This window comes from Colius striatus, chromosome 1, assembly GCF_028858725.1.
Source record: "Colius striatus isolate bColStr4 chromosome 1, bColStr4.1.hap1, whole genome shotgun sequence".
NCBI classification, from domain to species: Eukaryota; Metazoa; Chordata; class Aves; order Coliiformes; family Coliidae; genus Colius; species Colius striatus.
Window position 1 is genome coordinate 72,564,756 of NC_084759.1, and position 13,661 is coordinate 72,578,416.

At 37.7% G+C, this 13,661-nt stretch overlaps 1 protein-coding gene across 2 annotated transcripts in view; it reads right to left on the reverse strand.

The window, feature by feature from the left end:
* NLGN4X (neuroligin 4 X-linked) overlaps nt 1–1,931 on the reverse strand; it is a 118,880-nt gene extending 116,949 nt beyond the window's left edge. For both annotated transcript variants that reach the window (XM_061998636.1, XM_061998628.1), the window contains exon 1: nt 1,460–1,931. In XM_061998636.1, the coding sequence (XP_061854620.1) occupies nt 1,460–1,931 (472 nt within the window). The remainder of the gene's footprint in view (nt 1–1,459) is intronic.
* Between the last annotated feature and the right edge of the window lie 11,730 nt (nt 1,932–13,661).

The following is a 13,661-nucleotide window of genomic DNA, read 5'->3' on the forward strand; positions in this document are numbered from 1 at the left end:
TTTCTTAGGGTGAGTTTACTCTAGTGACTAATTAAAAGCTGCAGAATAAAATCCGGAACATAAACAAATTTGGAAAGGAATTATTGTGTTATTATTTAAGAAGTGAGATGCAGCGCAATGAGATTGGAAGACGGAAAGAACTGAGTGGAAAGATCTACTTCTTCACCTAGACTCACACTCACACACGAGCACACAGAGCACCCATACACACAGCATTTCTTTCAGAGTGTTTTTCATTTAAGCAGCTTGGAAGTATTTATGTTTAGCAAAGCTTTCAGTATTCCTAAATCTTGCTCCTTTATTTGTAGCTTTCAAGTATTTGCTTCAGTTGATGAGAACAGGAAAAGAAGGTGATACGTTTCTTGCTGGCAAGTAGCTTGGAAATCCTGAGTAAAGAAGCCAATCAAGGCAGAAGGATTATAATAATCAAGGTACTAAATTTGCATATTTAGAGTATGGTTACTGAGAAATAACAATGCCTTGGTTATGCAAATCGAATCCTCAGCTAAAGTGAAGGGATTTGCATATCTGGGAGAAATCTGTCAGGTTATGCATCAGTAACTACATTCCAAGTGTCTGAGAGAATTGGCTTTTAGCAGAATATTAAATATAATTGCAAGCAGAATTTTTTATTTCCTTGTGATATAGAATAAACTCATTTGAGAGCTGATGAAAACAGTCTCCTGGTCTGCAGGAAGCAATACCATGCAGAACAACAAGACACATTCAGCATGCCATAAAGCTAGAGTTTTTAAGACTGAGATCAAGAAAATGTTGTGTGTTACCAATTGTCTTCATCCTTTTCATCTATAGATGGTGGTTTAAAGCAGCCCTCTTGAGAAAGGATTGCAGAAAACAGATGAATGTTTAATAAATAATAAGATAATAAAATCATGTTCACTTCATTTTAAATTTAATGAATGAAGAAAAATCAGTTGCACTAAAGAGTTTCATAGGTAAAAGTCCTGGGGGAAAAATCTGCACGCTGAAGTACTACAAAAATTTTCTATTCTGTATTAAAAATCAAGCAGGGGAACAGTAGCCTCAGAGACACTATAACAAATCTAAGAAAAAAAAAGGAAATAATCCTTTAAAAAATAGCATGTATCAGTATTTATATCATTCATGCATGGGAAACCAAATATGTTATTTCTAGTTTATGTTTATTTTCTTTTTCCTTTCTTGTGAATGATGCTCAGCTGCAGTTCAGATGTAAAATTAATGCTGACTTTCACACCCTGACCACTGCCTGCAAATGAAATCATGGTTTTAGTTTACACTGAAACATGAGAGAGAATTCATGAAAGCATGTTCAACCTACAAAGTATTACTTAAAATGCATGATCCACTTCCACAGATGAAACACGGAGGAAACGGAGCAAGATGCTTTAAAGACCTGGCCACTACTCATGTGTAGAACTGGTGAATACACTTGGAGTGTGCTCCTTAGAGTACTTACCATCCTCTGTGGGCACATAGATATTCAAATACAGACAGTCTTCGTTTTGATCTTGAACATATGTCACCACAGTATCCAGATTGGCTGTAAACCAGACCGGCAGCATGTCATTGAGCAGTGACCTCTCATCTAGGTACTGCGGGCAGACGGCAGCAAACTGTGTAGCGTTGCGGACACCCGTCCAAGACGATGGTGGCTCTGGGGGCTGAAATCGTCTTTCCCCGGTTGGAGGAGAGGCATAAGGAACACCCAGGTACTGCTCCACTGGACCAAGAATCTCATTAGGCAATGGTGTTCTTAAACCACGTATTTTGCCATAATTCGTGGTAACAATTGGATATTGTGCTTGGCCATCGATGAGAGTAAATCTTATAGCCAGTGCAGTTATCCACAGGAGGAAGTTAGAATTCAGCATGACACAGACTGGGGTGAAGATCAAAGGCAGCCATAGGAGTCCCATTGGTTTCGACATTATTTAAATCAACATCAGCAGGGCTCTTTTTTCCACAGTCAGGAGAAAATTAAACAGTCAAGGAAAATGAAAACTAATGAAATAAAAAGGTAGTTAAAAGGAGATGAAGTGGGGGAAAATGTAAGCTTGTTTAGGCAGTGAAAAACTAAAAGCTGATGTGTGGTAGGTGCCTCAGCTGACCGGATGTAGACAAATCCCAATGTCAGAAGAAACAATGGAGTTTTTGCCTCTAAGGCCCATCCCAGACTTCAGAGTTGGCTTAATCCTTGGCAACACATGAAACTTCCCAGCAAATAGCGTGGGGAGAGATCCGCAGATATTCCACCTCCCCAGTGAAATGGCTTCTTCCAGTGAAGTCCAGCCCACTCAGTCAGCCTGTGGCCAAGAGAAAACAAGCAATTCAAATCAACAGATACACTCATATTGGCATAAATCTAAAAAAACCCATCAAAACAAATGATAAAATTCACACAGTAGTCGCATGCCAAGGCCCACAAATGTTTTATGCTCCACAGTTAGCTATGTGTTTGCAGATATCTAAGGTAAGAGAGCAGACAATTCAGGCCATAAGCTTGTCAGAGGTTATACCACAAATCAAACATTTCTGCTTCTGTATATGCTTCCAAACCAAACCAGAGTCCAAACACTGGTGCTTTCAGGAAGGGTATCACATTTACATGCTAGCTCCAGGGTATTTTCTGGCCTAAATAAACAACATCTCCTTTTTAAGCATGTTTTTTCACTCTCACAGGAAATATGAATTAAACGTTTTGCTGCATTTGATTATCTCTCTTTGTTATGATATGACTTCTATATAAGATTTTTCACAGGTATGCTTACTCTTCTGTATGACAACCTTATTTACTTCCAGCCAACTCAGAAATTCCAGTTAATATAATAGCACTACATTTGTTCAGGCCAAACGTGAGAATAATTAGTCAAAATTGGATACAAAGTTATTGGTTTTTTTTTAATCTGGTTTTTTTTTTCTATGGCTGACAAAAAGGAACAATGGAAACTGAAAACAAATAAAAAAGTGTGATACAATCCCTCAAAAGTCAGATTTTGACCTACATAGTGTTACAACTATGTAACATTCTTACTTGCTCCTACTTTTAAGTGTTAGAGAGAAGGTAATTCACACAATGGTTCTGTTAATTTTTAATGAAATACAAGTCATTCCTACATATATGTATATATTAACCATTTAAAGTAGCCTAAACAAACATTCAGAACTTGTTAATATTTACATTCTTCTCTCTGCCCAAAGAAATTAAGGATTTCTTTTTCACTCGTTTTTCAACTCAAAACCACAAATAACAATTCCACAGCTAAAAAATTCCTTGTTATAGTAAACTGGTACAGATACTTTACATTTGACAGAATGGACACACATTTATGTATAAAACATATACAAGTGGACTATTAGATCCAATTTTCAGTCAGGATTCTGTCTTATGAAGATGTAAAATCAGTTTTCAAGAGCAGAAAAAATCCAAGGTAAGTAGCTGTTGACAGTGATTTCAAATTAAGAAACCAAATCAAACCAAACTCACAAAAAACCCCTCCGAATAACTAAAAAATAATCATAGGTCTGAGACATCTATGCTGATTCTTTTAGACAAGAAAAGAAATTTGAAAGAAAAAAACTTCATTCTCTCAAAATCCCTGGAATTCTTTAATGTCTTGACTTTAGCACTTGTACTGCAAACTTTTTGAAACACCTGAACATCAGAAGCCAGAAAAATATCCAATAGTTTATGGTGAACCAGAAGTTCTACTGACATTTTCACTGACAGATACTAGATTCAGATGCTGTCTCCAAATGACTTAGAATTTCTGAAGGACAAATCAGTAACTACTCTGTCATATCTCCGAGAGCACCACCAGGAAGGAACATCAGCCCCTGCTTGAGCTATGCTCCCAGATGCCCCAACCCCAGACAGACCCATGTCCAGCATGGATCTTTCCCTGACTGGGTCCCCAAGTCAACCTTGGACGTGACTTCTTACCTTGCCTGGCCTGATGACTGTTGGGCAGTGTCAGGGCCCTGTCTCTGTCCCCACTCTAACTTCAGTGGGGTGGTTTTAGGAGGTTGCCCTGTCATCAAGAGGTTTACCCTGTCGGCTCTGCAGTGCCTGCTGCCCCACTCTGCCTGCTCCCTGGCTCTGAGAGTGGTTAGCTGGCTACAGGTCACATAAAACTCCTTCTTATGCACCGTTTTCCCTTCTGACTTCTGCCACCATATTTAACAACAGAAATCAGCAGCAGGCAACTGATTTTGAGTAGTGTTCACTCATGCTCTCCTATGCCAACTACGGTACACTTTTCTGACCATGCAGCACAAAAAATATTTTCCAGTTGTAACGAATTGAAGATTTAATCTGTGCTCAGGGAGGAGCAAAATATCCTATTCCCCTGATACTCACACTGCAGAAGTTTGTAACAACACTGTACGAAAAAGAAATATGGAATAAAGCACTGAGAAAATTGAGAAGTTGGAAGGAAAGGCTATGATCAAGATCATGAAAAATGGATAGAGAAAAAATTGTCTGGGCAAATAACAAATGAAAAAAGAGGAAACAAAGCAAGAAAAGAGAACAGGAATGACAAATATATGACAGTGAACACATTAGCAGCATGGAGAGAATGAAAAATGGCAATGTGAAGGAAAGTGGAAATTCTCAGTTGATACACATACCAGAGATATTATACTACTATCAAAACCGTGACTTAGTACATAATATTTATACATACTAATTACAAGATGTCTTTGGATCAAATATCTGGTCATATACTGTTACATTAAATGGGGTGAAAGGACAGGAAAAGGCAAACATTCATTATTTATATGGAACTGAATTTGCTAACTTATTCCTTGTGGGTATTAAACCCACTCATACAATGTATTTTATTTTCCTCTGTACATTAACTGAAGCATAAATAAAGTTTCTATTTCTGATTCATGCACACATAGACATTTAAACTTCAAGGATCTGGAACTCATAAGGAAACTAACCCTTGGCTAACACACAGAATATAGCCAGCCCTGTCAGCATCACTGCCTATTCGATAACAGACCTGCAGCCTTTGTCAGTGCAAAGACATAAACAAAGAGCAGATAGGGACAAGTGCATTATCATAGGCAAAGTATATAACAACAAAGAACAATTCTAAGATGTTAAGTCCAAATAAAACCAGTATTTATTGTAACATATTCTGATTATTAAGTTACTGCTAGCCAGTTAAACAGCAACAGAAGCAATCAAAATTTGTAATAATTTCTCATTAAAAGAGCTTATCTAATATACTATATGTCTGCTGTATTCAGTAAGTCTTTAAAAATAATCCTCATGACAAAAATTGTTTTGCAAAGACATTATTAGGCAGCAAATATCCCATTTTTTTGACTTATTACTCGAGAAACTAGCATTTTCCTAAGTTCAGTTTCACACATTAAATACATACACTTTGTCATGATTTGACATAACAGCCATTTCTGGCTAGGGGGAAGGGGCTGTAAAGATGGCTGCTGTAAGAAGTTGCTTGAAACTCCGACCAGCACTAAGCCAGATCCAATGCTGGGACTGAGTCAATTAAACGTCTCACTTCTTAAGAAGAAGCTGGAGAAGGAGGTTTTTTCCTGTTTCTTCCTTCTTCTGTCCCTTCTCCTTCTCCAGCTGGTGGTGGTGCAAGAAGTGGGAAGAGAAAGAGAAGCAGCCATGCAGACTCCAAGGTCAGCGAGGGAAGACAGGAGAAGGTGTGCAAGACTGATGAAGCGGTGATTTGTTTGCATTTAAGATCCAGCATCAAGGGCAGAGACTCATTTTGCTAAAGATCCTGTGCCAGGGGCAGTGACTATGGCTGGAGGCCGTGTCCCATGGGAGGGACCGAATATTCACAGAAGCTGTAACTGTGGGAAGGAACTCATGCCAAAGAAGCTCGTTAAAATTATGCCCAGAAGAGGCCATGTCCTGAGGGAGGGACCTCATATCTGCAGAAGCAGCAACTGTGGGGAAGAATCCACATCAGAGATGTTCATCAAGGACTGCGTCCCATGTGAGGAACCCTGTATTGGCAGAAGCCGCAGTTGCTGGGAAGAACTCGCACCAGAGAAGTTCATTAAGGACTGTCTCCCTTGGGAGGGACCCCATATCGGAGCAGGGGAAGAATGCAAGAAGTCGTCCTCATCTGAGAAGAGAGAAGCGGCAGAGCCCACCTGTGAGAGACTGACCATATTCCCCCTTCCCTACTCTACTGAGCCATTGAGGGGGGAGGAAGTAGAGATATTGGGAGCAGTGAGCTGAGCCCGGGAAGAAAGGAGGTATCAGGGAAGGAGATCTTAAAGTGCTGGTTGTAATTTTCTCAATCATCCTACTCATCTTTTGCTTTTGTTCTGTTCTGTTTCTTGTAGGTAGTAGAATAAACTTTCCTACTTTCTTCTCTAAGTCAAGTACTAGAGTCTGTTTTGCCCAGAACTATAACTGGCAGTGAGCCCTATGTGCCCTTGTCTTAATCCACAATGATCTTGGTTATCTTTTTTTCCTCCCATCTCGCTGGGGCCTCCACAATCCTAAAGAGGGTGCGGGTGGATGAGGTGCACCAAGCGAGAGACTGTCGTGGTGCTTCATTGCTGGCTAGGCCAAACCATGACACACCTTCATATACAGAGAAAGATACACAGAATAATTTTCAGTAGGAATATCAAGAAAAAAGGAAGAAGTAATGCAAGCTATACATTAATGAACTAACCAGTTTTGCTATACATATCATAAGAAAGGCTGGAAGATATAAACAGAGAATCATATATTGCAAATAGAGATTAATTTGAAATAGAAAACTCTATGCATTTTAAACTGGTTTTAGATATTATATGAAAATCACTTTGATGTACATTTAGATGTATCCAGTCAGCTATTTAATAGATCTTTATATACTGAGTCTACAAGAAAATATGTACTTGTTATGTCTTTATTATCACTAATAGTGTGGTATTTTTATTTTTACTGCTTTGAGTGTTAGAAAAATTGTATACAAACTGGCTTGCAAAAACTTGCTAGTTGGAAGCATCACCCACTCAAATAATCAAAAACCAATCAATCCAAATCACAATATTCAGTTTAAAATGTAAACTTCTGGCAACACAACACACAAAGAGAAGTTAGAGAAGATCTGAAATCACATACATTCATACATGACTTCTTTATTGGCAGAGGAGTATAATTTGAGAGTAATGAGTCATTTATGGCCTTTGAAGTAAATGCAGATTGAACACAGATGTGCATGTACTAGAAACACCACTTGTACTCAGCTATAAATCTATGCCCTCAGCCACACTTAGAGATGCTTAAATAGTCAATGAATTGGGCCTTCAGGGCTAACCTGATGGTTTCCAGGATCTGCAGTTAGCACTTTTTCTATTTGGGCAGATGAGTACATAAGTAGCTCTAGAATAATTCTGTACCTGCTAGGGAAATATGAAATGTGGCTCTAAAGTCCTCTTTGTTCCATGGTAATAAATTCCAAAATGATTTCAAGTTTTTTTGACCTTTCTGTCCACGTCCTGGACAGTCACAAGAAAACCAAGCAGAAATATAAATTAGAGAAGCACAAGAGACTGAGGACTGCACAAATGTCCTAGGGTTTCTCAGGCTTTTCTCAATAATCTAGCACATTATTGAGAACCTTACCTTTCAGTCACTGACTACCTTCAATCTCTATCCCTCTTTTCTGCAGTCCAAGTTTTCCAATGTATATACAGCTCTCATCTTAATGCAGAATCAAGTTAAACACCCACATGTACCTGCCTTTAAACATAGCCTCTGAAAGCATAATGTCAACTTGACTGGCTGAGCCCTAAGAGTCACTGGTTACCAGAATAAAAATTAAAAAAACTCTTCAGGTTCTTGTCATAGTGATATTTTGTTTAGTATTTGCCACATTCCACAGAATATGGGGATCTCAAAAATTTCATTTATCAAGAAAGTGAATTGTGGCTTTAGTACTGCCTAAAAATAAAGTGATTATATAGTAGTTTGATTCTTAGTTTCATGGGTTGGGTTTTTTTTTGATGGGGGCAGTTGTATGGTTGCTTATTGTGGTTTTTTTTAATTAAAGTAATTTTAAAATATTATTTTATTTTAAACATACATAAAACTCTGTGAGAAATTAATGTAGTGGCAGGAGACTGTACCCAAGGCATAGTAACTTGTGAATATGCCTACAGTATTCATTCAGCACTGCAATCTCTTAATCATCACTGTTTGCTCAATATAAAAGAATAATTTCTCCAGGTCAGTATTCCAATTGGTAAATGCATACTGTTTTTTTTGTATCATCTTTCAAATTAAAAAATCCTAAACAGTGTAGTGGTTTTGTGTGGCCAAGTTTTGGTAGCAGGGGGCTACAGGGGTGGCTTCTTTAAACAAAAGAGCTGCTAGAAACTTAGCTAAACAGGGCTAATGACAGTTGGATCTGAGATGGACCCACTGCTGACCAAGGCCTGGCCAATTAGTGATGGAGGTAACACCTCTGTGAATAACATGTTGGAGAAAAAGTTGCTGCAGTTGCTGAACTGCAGCAGCAGAAACAGGGAGTGAGAATGTGAGAACATCTCCATAGACACCAAGGTCAGTGGAGAAGGGGGTTTAGGGGGGTGCTGTTCCCCTGCAGTCCATGGAGGACCTCAGGAGAGCAGAGATCTCCTACAGACTGTGGAGGACCCCATGCCAGAGAGGGTGGATGCCCGAGGGATTCTATGACTGTGAGAAGCCCACACTGGAGCAAGCAGGATCTGGGAATCCATGGAGAGCGGAGCACATGCCAGAGCAGATCTACTGGCAGGACTTGAGACCTTGTGGAGGACCCACGGTGGAGCAATTTGTCCCTGAAGGACTATTTTCCCCATAGATGGCCCACATTGGAACAGTTTGTGAAGAACTGCACCCAGCAGGAAAGACACACATTAGAGAAGTTTGTGGAGGACTGTCTTCCATGGGGAGGGACCCCACACTGTAGCAGTGGGGAGTGTGAAGAGGCCTCTCCCTGCAAAGAAGCAGAGACAAAGCCCATCTGTAATGAACTGACTGCAACCCCCATCCCCCATGCTGCTGTGGGGAAGAGGAGGGAGAGTCCTGGGAAGAGGGAGGGATGAGGGGAAGTGTTTTAAGATTTGTTTTTATTTCTTGTTTTCCCTCCTCTGTTCTGATTGTTCATTAATAAAACCAGATCTCCCCAAGTTCAGCCTGTTTTGCCCATGACAGTAACTGTTGAGTTATCTCCCTATCCTTACCTTGACTTATGAACCACTCGTTATATTTCTCTCTCCTTTGCCCAGTTTAGGAGGGGGAGTGACATAGTGACTAGGTGGGCATCTGGCACCCAGCCAGGACTAAACCACCACTAATCAACACAATGATTTAGTTAAAGATTCCAAAATAACAAGAGTTCAAAGGTAGCTTATGATTAAATTTTCTAAATCAAATCATATATACACAAACACACACTTGTACAGCTATAGAAGTTGTCTCCCTGCACTCAGCACTAGTGAGGCCACATCTTGAATACTCCATTGAGCCAGTGAAATAATAGAATGACTTGGTGGGCACCCGGCATCCAGCCAGGGCTAAACCACCAGAACCAGTTATCATTTCTTCAGGGCTTTTTTTCCCCAGCTTCTAGGACTATTTTCTTGGTACACTGTAATGAGCTAAGCTAAATTTCACTGTTCCTAATGCTACATGAAGTCATTCAGAGAAGTCAAAGTCATAGGGAACAACACAAAGGAACACTAATCATAAGCTAATGTGCTGTTTTTGGACTGGATTACCTACATGGCTAATGGGAAGGTTAGTAACTGAAATTGGACAATCATAGCTAATTTTAAATCTCAGAGCTGTAACTATAGCAATGTCTGGCTTCAAATTAACATGCACTAGTGTCTTATGAGACATTATTTTTCCTATTAGAAGCTGTATGTTTATTTTATTGGATTTTTGTAAGCTTTTTCTGAATAGGAGCACATTTCAACAATATTTAATTAAATTACTGTAAAAAAAAACCAAACAAAACACCAACGTACCAAACAAATATAAACCCTCAAATTTAGAGTTACAATAATGCTAAGTTAGCATTATAAACTTCCCTAGAGATTAGTATCTTAACTACATATCTACATTATTAATGGACTAACCAAGCTATATTTTAGTATGATTTCGTATTGTGAGTACAATGCTGTTCAGTTATAGCAATTCAACAGGTAATAAGGGTCAGAGGGGCTTTTAGTGATTCAGAATACTGTCATCCGTCTTTTACATCACATTCTGATGTATCTCATATTAATTCCTTTCCACTGGGTGCAGTTCTTCACAAACTGTCCCTCAGGGATCAGTTGTGGGGCCAGACTTGTTCAACATCTTCATCAACGACCTGGATGAGGGAACAGAGTGCACCCTCAGCAAGTTGGCTGATGACATCAAACTGAGAGGACTGGCTGATTCCCCAGAAGGCTGTGCTTAATTAATCAGGTTTGGGATTTTTCAATTAACATGATACATTTACCCTCCCATAAATTTCTGCATTAAGTCTCTCAGATGGGCTTGGACAATGTCAGTAGATCCCTCAGGTTAGGAACTACAGTCATCATTTACTTTTCAGAAAACGGACACCCATTTATTTCGTATTTTTGCTTCTTAACTGCAGCTACTAATCTTATTCTGAATATCCAAGTCTTGTATATTATTGAAAAGACTGATGAAATTGTAAGAAAAGGCTGTATGTTCCCTACATTATTTTTGAAAGCTTCAATTCTCTCAATAATGAAAACAATTTGAAAAACAAGTGGAGGGAAAGAAAAAGTGTGATCATCACTCCCTTTCGAGAAATAACACAAAGAAATACAGTCTTTAAGCATACTGTAAAAATTCAGGTGTTTGAATCTAATTATAAAAGAATGTTGCTGAACAATCACAGATATAGATTCTCTTTTTTTTTTTTTTTCAAGTCTTTGAAATGATTTAAGCACATTATATCAAGGAGGACCAAAATCTAGTTGGAAATGCTCAGTTAAGACAATTTCACCTATCTCACTGACTTCTGAACTCTAATTTCAACTGGTATTGCACATAAAAATCATGGAAAAATGTCAGTGATTACACAATTTTCATGATACTTTCTGCTTCTTAAGATAAAATGATGGAAGACTGAAAATAAATACGAGGTATCACCATTAGGAAGGAAAAACATGGCAATTGTTTGCAAACATAAACCTTAAACTGCTAATTATTGCAAAATTCCAGGTGTGTTCCAGTCAGGTCAAAATCTGACCATTCATGATATGAATTTAAGCTTCCTATGACTGAATGTGCACTGTAGCCATTCAAATTTCTGAAGCTAGAATGCAAGAGAGGTCATGTCACACTCTCAAATAATAAAGCAACAACTTAGACTGCAATGTAATGTGACAGAGTAATGAGTCTTTTGTGTAGAGTTTGGTCTTTAATGGTGGCTGCAAAGTCCTAGGAAAATATTACTATTCAAGTAAATACTTTATGGAAATGTACAATAAATAGCATCAGTACAGTCTAGCGCAACTACTGACATAATTTTCAGGTTCTACTTCTGATATGACCTTGTAAATGAAATTTAATGCTCTCCAGGTCTTGCTATTTGTTTTCTGCACCTGTCTTCTCATATTCAGATGTACTACCATAAAAGAAAAAGTTATGATCTGAAAAAGGATGTTCAGCCTTGAGGTTCTGTAAAGCAAAGGCTCCTGCAGAGTAAAATATCTCATGCCTGGAGTAAAAAAACCAATTTATGGATATCAAAAAAACCTCATGCATTAAGCAAATAATTATTTTTCACTTTTGTTTGTTTGTTTGTCTTGAGGATAAACCTTTATAGTTCGAATAAACCTTTCAAAATATCACAGTTTATTACCTATTAGCATTGCAAGTCATAAAAAATAAACATTTCTAATATGGAATTAGTCTGACTTTTGTGAAAAAGGTCAAATGATTGAAAAGGAAAATTCTTAAGGGAATCTACCAGATTTCATTTAAATATTAAACAGAAAAACTCACAGATCTTACTCCTCTCTTTTTCTCTTGACCATTAAGCCTATGTGTGTGCCCTCCTAAAGGATGGAAGAAACTAAAACTCTTGCCTGAACTAATTGAGAAACTGTCTGAGGGACTGATTATTAGGCAATTTGATCTCTTGAGGCTATTTAATGATTAGAATTTGATATCCTCATGTTGGCATTCCAATTGAAGAGGAAACTTTACGAATGTTACAATAACCAAAACCAGAGTGGGAAATGCAATTTAAACCAGCTGGATGAGTAGCACCCCCACCCTACTGTATTAAGTGGTTGAAAAACCCAGTTGCTCCTCTATTATATAAATTCCTAGAACTGAATTACACCTGAGACATAGTCATGATATTTTTATTCCATTAACTAGTTCAGTTACCAAGTGGTGATACTGCCTTCATTCATATGATAATGTCAATTATGCACTCATGCTAGAAGTGAGAGACTTGAGTGACTATCCTCATTAACCTGAAGTCTAAACCCACACCTCCTCACTTTCAAGTTACATACATTAGATTTCAAATAAGGCTAGGATAGCTATGAGGACTGTGTACAGTACTGTACATGCAAAATTTAAAGACTTTTGCACTGACACTCGCACTCTTGGACTGTGAGAAAATTGTAACTTTGCAGCCCCATAAAGTTGGAAACCCCCCTGGACAGGTATTAACTTTCAAGCAAGCTTATACAGTTTGTAGGACAACCATTCCATGAAACACAAATTGGGTCTGGGGATTGTCTTTACTATGGTATCACATAATCAATCCTAATCTTCCCCTTCAGTTTTATTTTGTTACTAGAAAGTGGATGATTTCAGCAGCAGAAGGGAAAAACTATTTTTTTTATTAGTTTCACACACAAAACAAGTCCTCATGACTAAAATCAAGAACATATTCTGCTATGAGTTTCTAATAGCTTTTGTATGTTCATTAATTAGTTCCACTGATGGTTGATTAAAGATAATGCAGCATCCATTAGTAACAAATTCAGTACACTGAGATTAGAATAAAATTCAGGTATTTTTTGCCTGCTACTCTTTTATTATATTATTTATTATTATTACTATTATTATTATTATTACTGGCATAGCCATGTCTGTGTTATTTTGAAAAGTCTGCTGCATATTACCTTGAAGAAAACTCATATCTCATTGAACAAGTTTGTCCATTCTCACCATGTAGATACATGTACCATAAAACTGATAGGTTTTTGGAAAAACAGTATTATGTTAGAAATGTATGTTCATTTGGCTCTTGTCTCTCATTTTGACAGAAAACATGTTTGTTTGGTTGGTTTTTTTTTACACAATAAGTACTATTTATGAATGGCTTTCTAACAGAACCCATGCAACATTAGTATTGTGTTATTTAGTAGATTGTTTTCAGAGCTGAAAACCTACATGGACAATGTCAAAACTTCATATAGATAAATGAATTATATGATTTTTCACATATTTCTTTTATTGCATGTAACACACGCAATACAGTAACTGCACTGTAGATTAATATATGTATAAATTTCTGATTACAATTGAAAAAAGGAAAAAATGAGCAAATTTACTAGCCTCTTTTCATAACGAAGAGAAATATTTTTTAACAATATAATTTCATGACAAAACTTTATGCTTCGGTCTCTTT